This window comes from Oreochromis niloticus, unplaced genomic scaffold, assembly GCF_001858045.2.
Source record: "Oreochromis niloticus isolate F11D_XX unplaced genomic scaffold, O_niloticus_UMD_NMBU tig00000755_pilon, whole genome shotgun sequence".
Classification (NCBI taxonomy): domain Eukaryota; kingdom Metazoa; phylum Chordata; class Actinopteri; order Cichliformes; family Cichlidae; genus Oreochromis; species Oreochromis niloticus.
In genome coordinates this window covers 7,768-19,357 of record NW_020327238.1, presented here as the reverse complement: position 1 = coordinate 19,357, position 11,590 = coordinate 7,768, and the positions used below count along the sequence as shown (strand labels likewise).

Genomic DNA, 11,590 nt, shown 5'->3' with positions numbered 1-11,590 from the left:
TGGGATTTCACACAACCCAGGATTAAAATCATGAATGGGCTTGGATTTACAACATTATGAATGAAATGTGCTCTATTTGGAAGTAGCCGGCCCCCCTCCCCTGTCGACAGGTTGTGAGTGAGACTTAAGTCTGTATCATAATGTCTGGTGTTTTCGTGTTTGTTGGTTTGTTTTTATTTTGTTTTATTTTGCGAGTTGGTTATTAGATGCCGCTCCAGCCAGCCAGACAATCCCCGTCGCCCCGCCCCTCTCCTCCCTGTGCCGCAAGCAGCAGGCGCACCTCGCAAACGGAGGGGGCCCTTACTCCCAGCAAATGGGCGATAGAAAACCGGTCGGTGCCTATGACATCCCCAAAAACTGGATGTTTCCATGGCTTTGAGCATGTTTTCATTTCTTCTAACTTCCATCAGCTGTCATTCTTCCACCTGCGTGTGGATGACAAGCCGGCTCTGCTGCTCCACCTCCTGAGGAACGTAGTGAAGCCTCAGGAACAGACAGTGGTCTTTGCTGCCACCAAACACCATGTGGAGTACCTAAAGGAGGTAAGATAACAGTGTAGCATAGATTTGTGAAAATGTTAAATATTGTTTAAAAAACTAGAGCTTTAGTTGACTTCTTATTTTTTTCTGATGTCCAGCTGCTGTCGTCAGAAGGTTTAGAGTGTGCCTACATCTACAGTGCCCTTGATCAGACTGCCAGGAAGATCAACATTGGGAAATTTGTGCACCGGAAAGCCATGGTGCTTCTGGTGACTGATGTTGCTGCTCGTGGTATAGACATCCCCCTGCTGGATAATGTCATCAATTACAACTTCCCCTCCAAGGCCAAACTCTTCTTGCACAGAGTTGGTGAGCAGCTGTATGCAGAACGAACAAAGTGATTCAGCCTGTTCAATTTGAAATGATTAGGCCAGCATTACGAGTATTTTTTCCCCTGTCTTTTCCATCAGGGCGTGTGGGACGAGCGGGCCGAAGTGGCACAGCCTATAGTCTGATTTGTCCTGATGAAATGCCTTATGTCTATGACCTCCACCTCTTCCTAGGGCGACCAGTTCAGTTTGCTTCACCTGAACACACACAAGGTAGACTCTACTGCATGCCTGTCAGATGAACAGTTTAACTGATGTGCTACACATTTGAGGTTGCTAATAAACTTTATTTAGTGCTCTTTTTATCTGTCACTGTATTGAAATGTCTGCATTTCTTTTCGTACTCCAGATTCAGAAGGTGTGTTTGGTCGAGTCCCTCAGAGGATCTTGGATGATGAAAGTGCTCATGTGATCACGTCTCATGAAAACTCGCTGGACCTGCAAAATCTGCTCCGTGTCTCAGAGAACGCCTACAAGCAGTACCTCAAGTCGCGGTCAAACCCCTCGCCGGAGTCCATCAGACGGGTTAAAAACATAGTAAAACACCAGCCAGTGAGGTGATGCGTGCCAAACGCTCTAAAGACACTCGGCTAGTGGACAAATTCAGCAAGCAGAGAGAGGACCGAGCTGCAGAAAGCAGGCTGCAGCAGCCAATCAACCCCACCACTACTGCTGACTGTGACATCACAGAAAAGGAGGAGAGTGATCTAAATGTAAGCATGGGTGAAGTATTGCTTCTTTCTTTCCTCCCTGGATCGTTGTAGTTGCAGGTTCAGATCAGTTTCATAAAGGATTAAGCACACACATTGAACTCCAGGAAATCATAAATCAAAATATGGATATTACCTGTCCACAGATTCATGGTGACGTAACTGCTCCTTTGCTTTGTTTTGTGATTGTAGAAATGGTTTACATGAGCTTTTAGCTGAGATTCAGAGGTTTCTGCAGCACTTATATTTCTGACCTCTTGTTATAACCGATTAAATGCGATCTCCTCCCTTTTGCCCCCATTTTTGATGGTGTGGGTGCAAATGATCAGGCATGACGTTCTCATAATAAATGAGATAAGATACTGCAAATAATTATTTCTGCATTTGTGCGATTGAAATGAATTGAAAATGTGTATGCAATGATACAGTTTTAAAGATTTGGCCTAAATAATTTTTTCGAGTGAATGAGCCTAAACATGATGACCTAATCAGTGACACCGTGTCACCTGTGACACACACACACACACACACACACACACACACACGCACACATATGACTTTGGCAGTTTGAGCTGAAACAATTTTAGTGTTTCAAACCATGTTCCAGGGTTTTTCCTTCACCATTTATGAGGTTTCAAGAAGAAAATAAACGACAGATATGAATGTTTTTGAAAAATTCTGTAAAGATTAGACAAAAATACTCAAAAGATAAATTCAATTGGTTTATTATAAACAAGTAAGTCAAAAAAAGTTAAACAAGTAAATAATGAAACAAGGTAAAATGAAGTAAGAACAAAAAATGTTAAACAAGTAACTAATGAAACAAGGTAAAAGAGAGAAAACCCCAACAATCCCCTCTGAGCAAGCACTAGGCGACAGTGGGGAGGAAAAACTGCCTTTAAACGGGCAGAAACCTCCGGCAGAACCAGGCTCAGGAGGGGACAGTCAACTGCCGGGACTGGTTGGGGGGAAGGACAGAGGTGGAGCAAGATGAGGCTACATCAGGTGAAGCAGCAGAGTCCCTCCTCCAGGGCAAGCGGAAGCATTTTTTCTTTTTTTTCATGGACTTTTCCACAAGCGCCTTTTTCTCCAAGATGAGGGTTCTTAGCTGATCGATTGTTTCTGTGTTTTGCTTGTCAAGTTTCTTGCATGTTTGCTCCACCTCTTCTAATGCTGCTTGTTTTTCTTCAAGCTTTTCTTTGAGTTCTTTGGATGTTGCCTCCTGCATTAGCTTGTCCTTGTGCATGTCTGCATTTCTCTCTTGTACTTCTTTGTACATGTCTTCTAACTCCTCATTTCTTCTGTGGATGTCTTGGAGAGTACGCTGCAGGTCGTCATGTATTTTGTCTTGGTGTTGCTTTTGCGCCTGCATTTCAGTGTGTTTGCGCTTCAAGTTGTTGTATTCCAACAATATCCCCTTAGTGAGCTCGGAGTTGTTTCTCGCCATGTGATCAATCCTTTTCTGCATCTGTGAGCATCTTTTGTCCAGTTTTTCCTTTTCCCCTTCTAGTTCACTTGTTTTGTTCTTCAGTTCATTACAAAACTGTTGCAGTTTTAGATTTTTACCCTCAAAGTCTTTGACAATACGTTTCTCTTCTTTCAATGTTTCTTGCTGTTGCACTTTCTCTTGAAGAAGGACTTTATTTTGGCTCACTGTTTCATCCAACTTTTCTTTCAGCATTCTGTATTTTTCCTCCGTGACTTTGAGTTTGTGCTGCAAGTCTATTTGCTTTGTCTCCTGTTCTTCCTTCTGTTGGAGGATTTCTTTATTTTTTTTCACAGCTTCATCGAACTTGGTTTGGAGCAGCTGATTCATTTGGTCCATATATTGGAGATCCCATTCTGTCTTCTCAACAGTAGCTTTGCTGTCTTGAAGCTGGTTGGACATCTCCTTTAGTTCCGCCGTCTTCTGCTTGTTTTCTTTAATCAAGAAGACGATCTGCTCTCGGGCTTGTCCAAACCTGATTCCCCAGCCCTCATTAATAATTTCTATGTCGGGCTGGCGTTGTTGTCTTTCCTCCAGGTTTTTATTTTGCGCTTCCATCTGTCTACACTTCTCCTCCAGTTGAAGTTTCTCTTCTTCAATTTTTGAATTTTATTCTGGAGGTGGTAGTTTTCCTTCCTACTGTCATGTAATGCCCTTTGGATGGATAAGAGGTCATTTGGGGAAATTGGCCGGCCACGCCAGGAAGGAGAAGCGGCGTGTTCATTTTGTTTTGGCTGGTGTCTTGTTGGATACATGTTGAAGGTTGTACACGACGACTCTGAAAAGCTTTCCAAAACTTTCTGTGGTGAACGTTTGAAGGCTGCACACACAAATGCTGCGAAGAAACGAACTAAGAATAGCTGTGTCTCACCCCTATTTGTGGAAAAAACTTCAAAGGATTAAAGGTTCTTAAGGCGACCTTGTGACATCATCACTCCGTGAGCCAATGAGATTGTCGTGTGAAATTTTGGAATGGGGATATTTTTTTTTAAACTGTTTTCAAATTTAACTTAATATTTGACTGTTTCTTAAATGACCTGTTTAGCTGATTAAGAAATTAATTGCCACGAACATACCTAATGTTATATAACAGACAACAGAAAAACAGACATTTTTCTGTTTTATTTAAATTTTTTTTAATTATCCTACTTTTTATAAGAGGGAACATTATTTAAAGAATATGTATTTAATTAAAAAACTCTCTATTCATCTAAAGGGTATAACAAAAAAGGTGAGCTTCCTGCTCGAAAATGAAATGACCAAAATAAATGGAGTATTTCTCTGCAATTACAAACTTTGTGTAAACAATCTTGGTTTCAAAATAAAGCTAACCCTTGTGAGATGTCATCAGAGGTGTAAATATTACTGCAGATGTTACTATGTCAAAGTCTCACAATTGTCTTTTGTTTATTTATATTTATTTATGTTCTTAAGTGTATTAGTTCGCCAGCAGCAAGAACATGTACTAGTGTCAATAATAATAGTACGGTGGATTAGAAACCTGCTCACAAGTTGAATAAACACCCAGGATTGTTTCATCATTTTCATTCAAAACCAACATTTGAGTCAAAAAGAGAAAGTTGTTTGTGCTGTCTGATGGAGATGAAGCAAAATAAAATGCAGTTTTGATGTAGCTGATGTTGTATACAAACTAGAAGAGGAAGATAGTAGGATCTCTGTATCATGTTTTGTCACTTTGTACCATGTAATTCTTTCCATTTCCACCAGGGGGTGTTTTCAGAGGTGGTAGGTGGTAAAAGAAGAGGTCAGCAGGAAGATGGTGAAGAACGACCAAAGACCAAGAAAAAAAGGCAGTCAGGCAAAGATGAAGAGTATTATATCCCTTACAGACCTAAAGACTTTGACTCTGAGAGAGGGTGAGGCATTAAACTGTTGCATCTGTTTCTTTAAAAAATGTGAATGGCTTTGTGTTTTATGCTGTTTTGTCCTGTGTTACGCGTCGACAGGTTGAGTCTCGGTGGAGAGGGCAGTGCTTTTGAACAGCAGGCCTCTTCAGCTGTCCTTGATCTCATGGGAGATGAAGGCGATCGCCTTAACCAGCAGAAAAAATGATGAAATGGTACAAATTTCCCTATGTTTGACTCAATATCCATAAAATGGTCATTTAAAACTATAATTTAAAGTCTTTTTTCCCCCCTTTGTTTTATTAGGGACCGTAAGAAGAAGCGTTTTGTGAGAGAAACGGGAAAAGAAGACCAGAAGAAGAAGATCAAAACAGACAGCTGTCAGGTTATCAGTAACAAGAAGAACAGGAAGAACTTGTATCCTTCCAACAAAAAGCTTCTCTGTGTGCTGCTCTTAATGACCCTCTTCTCTACTCCTATGACAATGTTAAGCTGTACTGTGAAGATGTTGTATCACTTGACAACATGTCAGTTATGAGGAGTGGAAGAAAAAATACAAGATTGATGATACAGGATCTGGATCAGACGGAGAAACAGGCGGAGGAGGCAGGAAGCCAGCAAGAGGTAGGACGGCATCAAAATGAATAGCACAAACACGTCTGCCTGTTAAATATAGACCATCAGCCGCCATGTTTTAACTCAAGTCTAAAAGTAAATACTTAACGTCACTCTTCCAGCCTTGCAAGCTATAACCTCCAACCTCTTTGTTGTGTCGTGCCTCTCCCAGGTCGTGGCCGTGGCCGACGAGGTCCAAACGTACAGAGCTCCGGTGACCACAAAGCACGCTCGGAGCTGAAAACAAAGGATCAGATCATGAAGCAGCGCAAGAAAAAGCAGAAGCACCAGTTCCTGCAGGGGGGGGATGAGCAAGCTCCGCTCCAAGAACAAAAAGTGGCTCGGAGAAGTGAAAAAGTCAGGTTTTGGAAGGGGTGGCCATAAGAAAGGCAAGCTGAGGAAGAAACTGTGAGGAGGACAGAGGGTTGATGGTGTGGAGGACATCACGAGGAAGTAAGCGTCAGAATCACCTGAGAACATCACCAAAGATTTTCCTGGCGCTTTGTGTGACTGTAGATTAAGGAGACAATGATTTGTGCATCTTTACGCTGCAGAAATGCACGTCACTTCTTCCTTGATGGCCTGCTGAACTCTGCGTTTGCCACAGAGTTATGTTTAATTATGATCCACTAACCTGGATTTACTACTTGTAAGCATGTTGGCAGTCTAATAAAAGTGTTTTGGAGTACTGAAATATGTCTTATCAAATTGGGAAAATACAGATATTTGGTGCTTAATTTCAAGATTCAAAATTCAAACTGTTTTTTGTCATGTGTCCAAAGAACAAAAAGGCATTTCTCTGTGCAATGAAATTCTTTCTTTGCTGTCCACACACAGATGCTGATTAATATGTACAATAGAAATACAACATATAAAATACAAATAGTAAAAATAAATAAATGAAGACAAAAAAGAAGACAAAATATTGAAGTGTGAAACAGAGATGTGTGTAAAAGAGTAATGAGCTTAATATGCAGGATGACCTGATGTGCAAAAGTTATTATTACTGTTCAAAAATAGGTCAGCTGTCCATGAGCCTGATAGCAGTGGGGAAGAAGGAGTTGCTGAGTCTGGATGTTCTGGATTTCACACTTCTGAACCTTCGTCTCGAGGGCAGAAGTGTGAACAGTCCGTGTTGGGTGTGTGTGGGGTCTTTGAGGATGGAGGCAGCTCTCCTCTGGACTCTGGACTTGACCAGCTGTGTGGTGTTCGGTGTCCAGGTGAGGTCCTCAGAGATGTAGACGCCCAGGTATCTAAAGCTGCTCACCCTCTCCACTTCAAGCCCTGGATAAACAGCGGTTGGTGAGGCCTCCTCTTCATCCTCGTGTCCACTATTATCTCCTTTGTCTTATCAATGTTGAGGGTGAGGTTGTTCATGACACCAGACCGGCCACCTCTCTCCTGTAAGCTGCTTCGTCCCCTCCAGTGATGCGACCAATCACTGCAGCGTCGTCCGCGAACTTCAAAATGATGTTATCTTTGTTGGAGGTGACACAGTCGTGGGTGTACAGGGTGTAGAGGATGGGACTGAGGACGCAACCTTGTGGAACGCCAGCGTTTGTAATAATGCTGGCTGAAGTCCTGTTGCCGATCCTGACGGACTGGGGCCTGCCAGTCAAAAAGTCCAGTAGCCAGCCACAGAGTGTTGCCAGCTTGTGAGTGAGTTTGTAAGGGATGACTGTATTGAAGGTGGAGCTGTAATCAACAACAAGTACTTTGATGTATAAGTCTTCGTTTCCAGATGGGAGAGGAATAGTGAAGGGCAGCAGCAATGGCTTCTGATGTGTAATTTGCAGTTTGTTAGGTGCTGTATAAAAACCACATTAAATTCTGTAAACCAATCAATCAATCAGTCACACAGACACACACTTAAAAAGTAAAATTGGGCTGGGCACACATGAGCCAGGTGAGGAAACACTATCACAGGGAGCCGTCTGCACCGGGAGCCGGTCACAGACCGCAGCCTCCAGGCTGGGCACACAGCAGGAGGGAGGCAAAGAAGCCCCCCAGCCAGGCTGAGAAGACCCACAGAGCCCCAGCAGCCACGGTCGATCACAGCCCCAGTGCAGAGAGCCCCCTCCGAGGAAACACTGGAGATATGACCTAATAAGAATATATACAGGATAAAAAGATAAAATAAATAAGAATGGGATACAGTATAAATATAAATAGAGTAAGAAGATAAAAAATGAATAAGAATAAAATTAATAAATATTAGGTAAAACCTAAATTAATAATATAAATAGAATAACAGGATAGAATAAATAAGCATAAAATAAATAAACGTTAGGTAAAAGCTAAATTAAAAAGGTGGGTCTTGAGCCTGTTCTTAAAAACATGTACGTTCTCTGCGGCCCTGAGCTCCTCCGGCAGGCTGTTCCACAGACGAGGACCATACCACTGAAAAGCTGCCTCTCCGTGAGTATGTGTCCTGACTTTAGGGACAATCAAAAGGCCAGTACCAGAGGACCTCAGGGTCCGCGAGGGTTCATATGGTAAAAGCAGATCTGAGAGATAAGAAGGCCCAAGACCATTAAGACATTTAAAAACCAATAAAAGAACTTTAAAATCGATCCTGAAACACACGGGGAGCCAGTACAGCGATTCTAAAACCGGTGTAATGTGGGCCCGCCCTCTGGTCTTTGTCAGCACACGAGCTGCAGAGTTTTGTAAAAGTTGTAAAGGTGAAATATTCTTTTTGGGGAGACCAGAGAGCAGGGCATTACAGTAATCAATGCGACTGGTAATAAAAGCATGCATCAGCATCTCCGTGTTGGCCCGAGAGAGAATAGGGCGGACTCTGGCTATATTTTTTAGATGATAAAATCCAATTTTGGTTACATGTTTAATATGTGGGATAAAACCAAGCTCAGAGTCAAAAATAACACCCAGGTTTTTCACTTGTAGCGAAGGACATAGTGAAAATGCCTGTAATTTAGACAAGAGTTTCTCTCTCTGAGCCTCAGGACCGATGATTAAAACTTCAGTTTTGTCCTGGTTAAGCTGTAAAAAGTTTTCTGCCATCCAAGATTTAATATCTAGAATACAGTTAAAAAGGGCATCCATTGGTCTGGTGTCATCAGGAGACACGGAGATGTACAGCTGAGTATCATCAGCGTAACTGTGGAAGTTCACTCCATGCTTCCTGATGACACCGCCAAGAGGTAGCATATACAAATTAAAAAGTACAGGGCCTAAAACCGACCCTTGAGGCACACCACATGTCATTTTATTTTTTTTCTGAGTAAAAACAAGTTTTTCTAAAATTTTACTTAAAAATGGTAAGTTGGATACAGGTCTGTAGTTATTAAAATCATTACAATCCAAATTGCTCTTCTTCAGAAGGGGCCTCACCACCGCCGTTTTAAAGGCAGCAGGGAAGACACGCAACTGAAGAGAGCAATTCATCATGTATAAAAGCTCAGCTTCAAGAAATCCATAAAGTGTTTTAAAAAGTGAAGAGGGGATTGGATCTAAAAGACATGTGGTGGGTCTCACTGTGGAGCTGCTCACCCTCTCCACATGTCCTATTCGCAATTATTTATCATTACCGCTGTCCAAGTGGTCTCATTTCAAAGTTCAAAGCGAGCATCGGAACGGGCAAGAAAGGCGACTTTTAATTGACTTTGAATGTGTTGTGGTTTTTGATATCAGATGGGCTGGGTTGAGAAACTGGCTTAGAATTCCTCTTGCCTTCAGCATGGCCATGCCCCTCTGACTTCTGGCATCAACAAGGCATTTTACCTTGTTTAGCATTTAGCGAAATGTTTATTTCGCTTTTCTGTTTGGACTATTCTCTGTAAATTCCTGAGAAAATCTGAGAAGATCAGGAGTGTCTGAAAAACGTAAAATAGCCCATCTGTCACCAACAGCAATGCTGCCTTCAAAGTCACTTAAATCACCTTTTTTTTTCTGGCGTGTGATTGACTGATTAGATATTTGCATTCACAAGCAGCTGAATAGGTTAGTGGATAGTGAGTCTGTACTGTGTTATTGTATATTGTTTTTTCAGTTATTGCTCTGGTATAGAAGTTTTTTTTCTTTAAGTAATTTAGTAATTTTCAGATCTCCGCTCCGTAAAGCGCAGACATAATAGTAAACATCATTTACATGTCCAGTTTTAAAATGTTTTTAATCTTGTCTGGTAAATTTTTCTTTTTTTGTCAGTCACTTACATTTAGGGAAGGAAAGTTTGAAGAAAGGAAATTTGACGTGTATGTTCTAAGATAACTGTGACGTTGACGACCTTTATTATAACTGTATTGGGCATGTTCACTTAACCAACAAAAATAACAAACCAACAAAATAAGAAACATAATTCCTGTTTTATAAAAAGCCCCAATGACCAAACCATCAGTTGCTTTATATGCCTATAATATCCACATTTATTTTATTCATAAAATTGGAAATGTAAGATATTAATAGATAAATTTACAAAAGAAATTAAATGTAGTTCAATTCAGTTTTATGCATATGGGGCCAAATCACATTAGAAGTATGAGATAAAATTTTAATTTGGTCCATCTGGATGTGATTATAATGCTCCTGTTGTTTCGGGATGATATGCATACATACCATAATAAGTTACCCATTTATTGATTGCTGCTGGCTCCTGGCTCATGAAGACTTGAGGCTTATAGTTGTCTGTGTGAATGCAGCTGAAGATGAAAAACAATTGATTGGTGCAAACAGTGGCGGTCCTAGGCTGTTTGGCGCCCTGGGCGAACACTTCCTCTGGCGCCCCCCCTAACAAACAGCAAACGACTAATACAATCAGAATAGGACAAATCAACAATTGACACTGACTAATTATTATTGTGCTGAACACGGTCCAAAAGATTCAGTAAGCTACATCAGTGTCTACTGTTTGCTATCAAAGCCAAGTGGCTAACAAACGTAAACAGAAGTTTTCACGATCCCTACTAATTAATGTTATCTTGTTGTATCCCTGTTGTGGCCCGTGCTATCCTCTGTGCTGTTGCATGCTGGGGCAGCAGGTTGAGGGTCACAGATGCCAACAGACTAAATAAACTGATCCACAAGGCCCGTAATGTTGTGGGGATGGAGCTGGACTCCATTAGGGTGGTGTCTGAGAAGCGAATGTTGTCCAAGATAAGGACAATCATGGATAATACCTCCCACCCATTCCATGACATGCTGGCTACCAGTGTTGGTCAAGTTACTTGAAAAAAGTAATCATTAACTAATTACTGATTACTTCCCCCTAAAAGTAATCCCGTTACTTTACTGGTTACTTATTTTCAAAAGTAATTAATTACTAAGTTACTTAGTTACTTTTTAAAACACGATTTACAACCTGAATAGGTAATAAAGCAATAGATCTTTCAGCCCAATTCTACTTTTTCTGCATAATCCATCATACAAAATTTTATCAAATGGAAAAGTCTCTTTTTAAAACTTGTTTTATTAGTTTTAATCTTTTAACTTTATACATCAAGCAAAAATTAAATTATATGCAACATTCTCTGGCTGGAAGAAATTTGTTTAACATTTAAACCTATTTTCTGCACATTCCAGCACATAAAATAAAATATTTTTTTGTGTTTACACTCACTCTTTCAAATAAATGCAAGTGAAACACAACAGAAAATGAATAAAATCAAAGACTCAGCGGTCCTGTTGCTCTATTTTCACCTGTATAGCAGGCGGATGTTTGCCCTGGTGCAGGTGTGCCGCAGCCGTCAGTGGAAGAATCCACGAGTTTGTTTGTGAATTTCTCCCACACTCGATATATTATCCATTGTTGATCTGCACACAGCTGTTGCCACGAACGTCGCACTCACTTACGTCATTGTCATGAGACACTCTCGCAAAAAAATCACGTTTTAGTAACGCAGCGTTCTTAGAGGAAAGTAACAGTAATCTAATTACCTTTTTTGCAATAGTAATCCCTTACCCTACTCGTTACTTGAAAAAAGTAATCGGATTACAGTAACGCATTACCCATTTCTGCTGGCTACTCACAGGAGCACGTTCAGTGAGAGACTGAGATTACCAAAAAGCACCACTGAACGACACAGGAAAT

The 11,590-nt window shown here is 41.0% G+C and overlaps 1 protein-coding gene and 1 pseudogene across 1 annotated transcript; one reads left to right on the top strand and one right to left on the bottom strand.

Moving 5' to 3' along the window:
- The first annotated feature begins 206 nt into the window (after positions 1-206).
- On the top strand, positions 207-6,850 carry LOC109198087 (ATP-dependent RNA helicase DDX54-like; annotated as a pseudogene).
- LOC109198089 (myosin-7-like) lies at positions 2,422-4,363 on the bottom strand. Its single transcript, XM_019353736.2, has one exon. It carries the CDS (start codon positions 3,620-3,622, stop codon positions 2,510-2,512), a length of 1,113 nt encoding a protein of 370 aa, XP_019209281.1. The 5' UTR covers positions 3,623-4,363; the 3' UTR covers positions 2,422-2,509.
- Positions 6,851-11,590: the final 4,740 nt, after the last annotated feature.

Excerpts from the sequence above, each read along its gene's own strand:
- LOC109198089 (XM_019353736.2), bottom strand. The coding sequence starts at position 3,622 with ATGGAAGCGCAAAATAAAAACCTGGAGGAAAGACAACAACGCCAGCCC.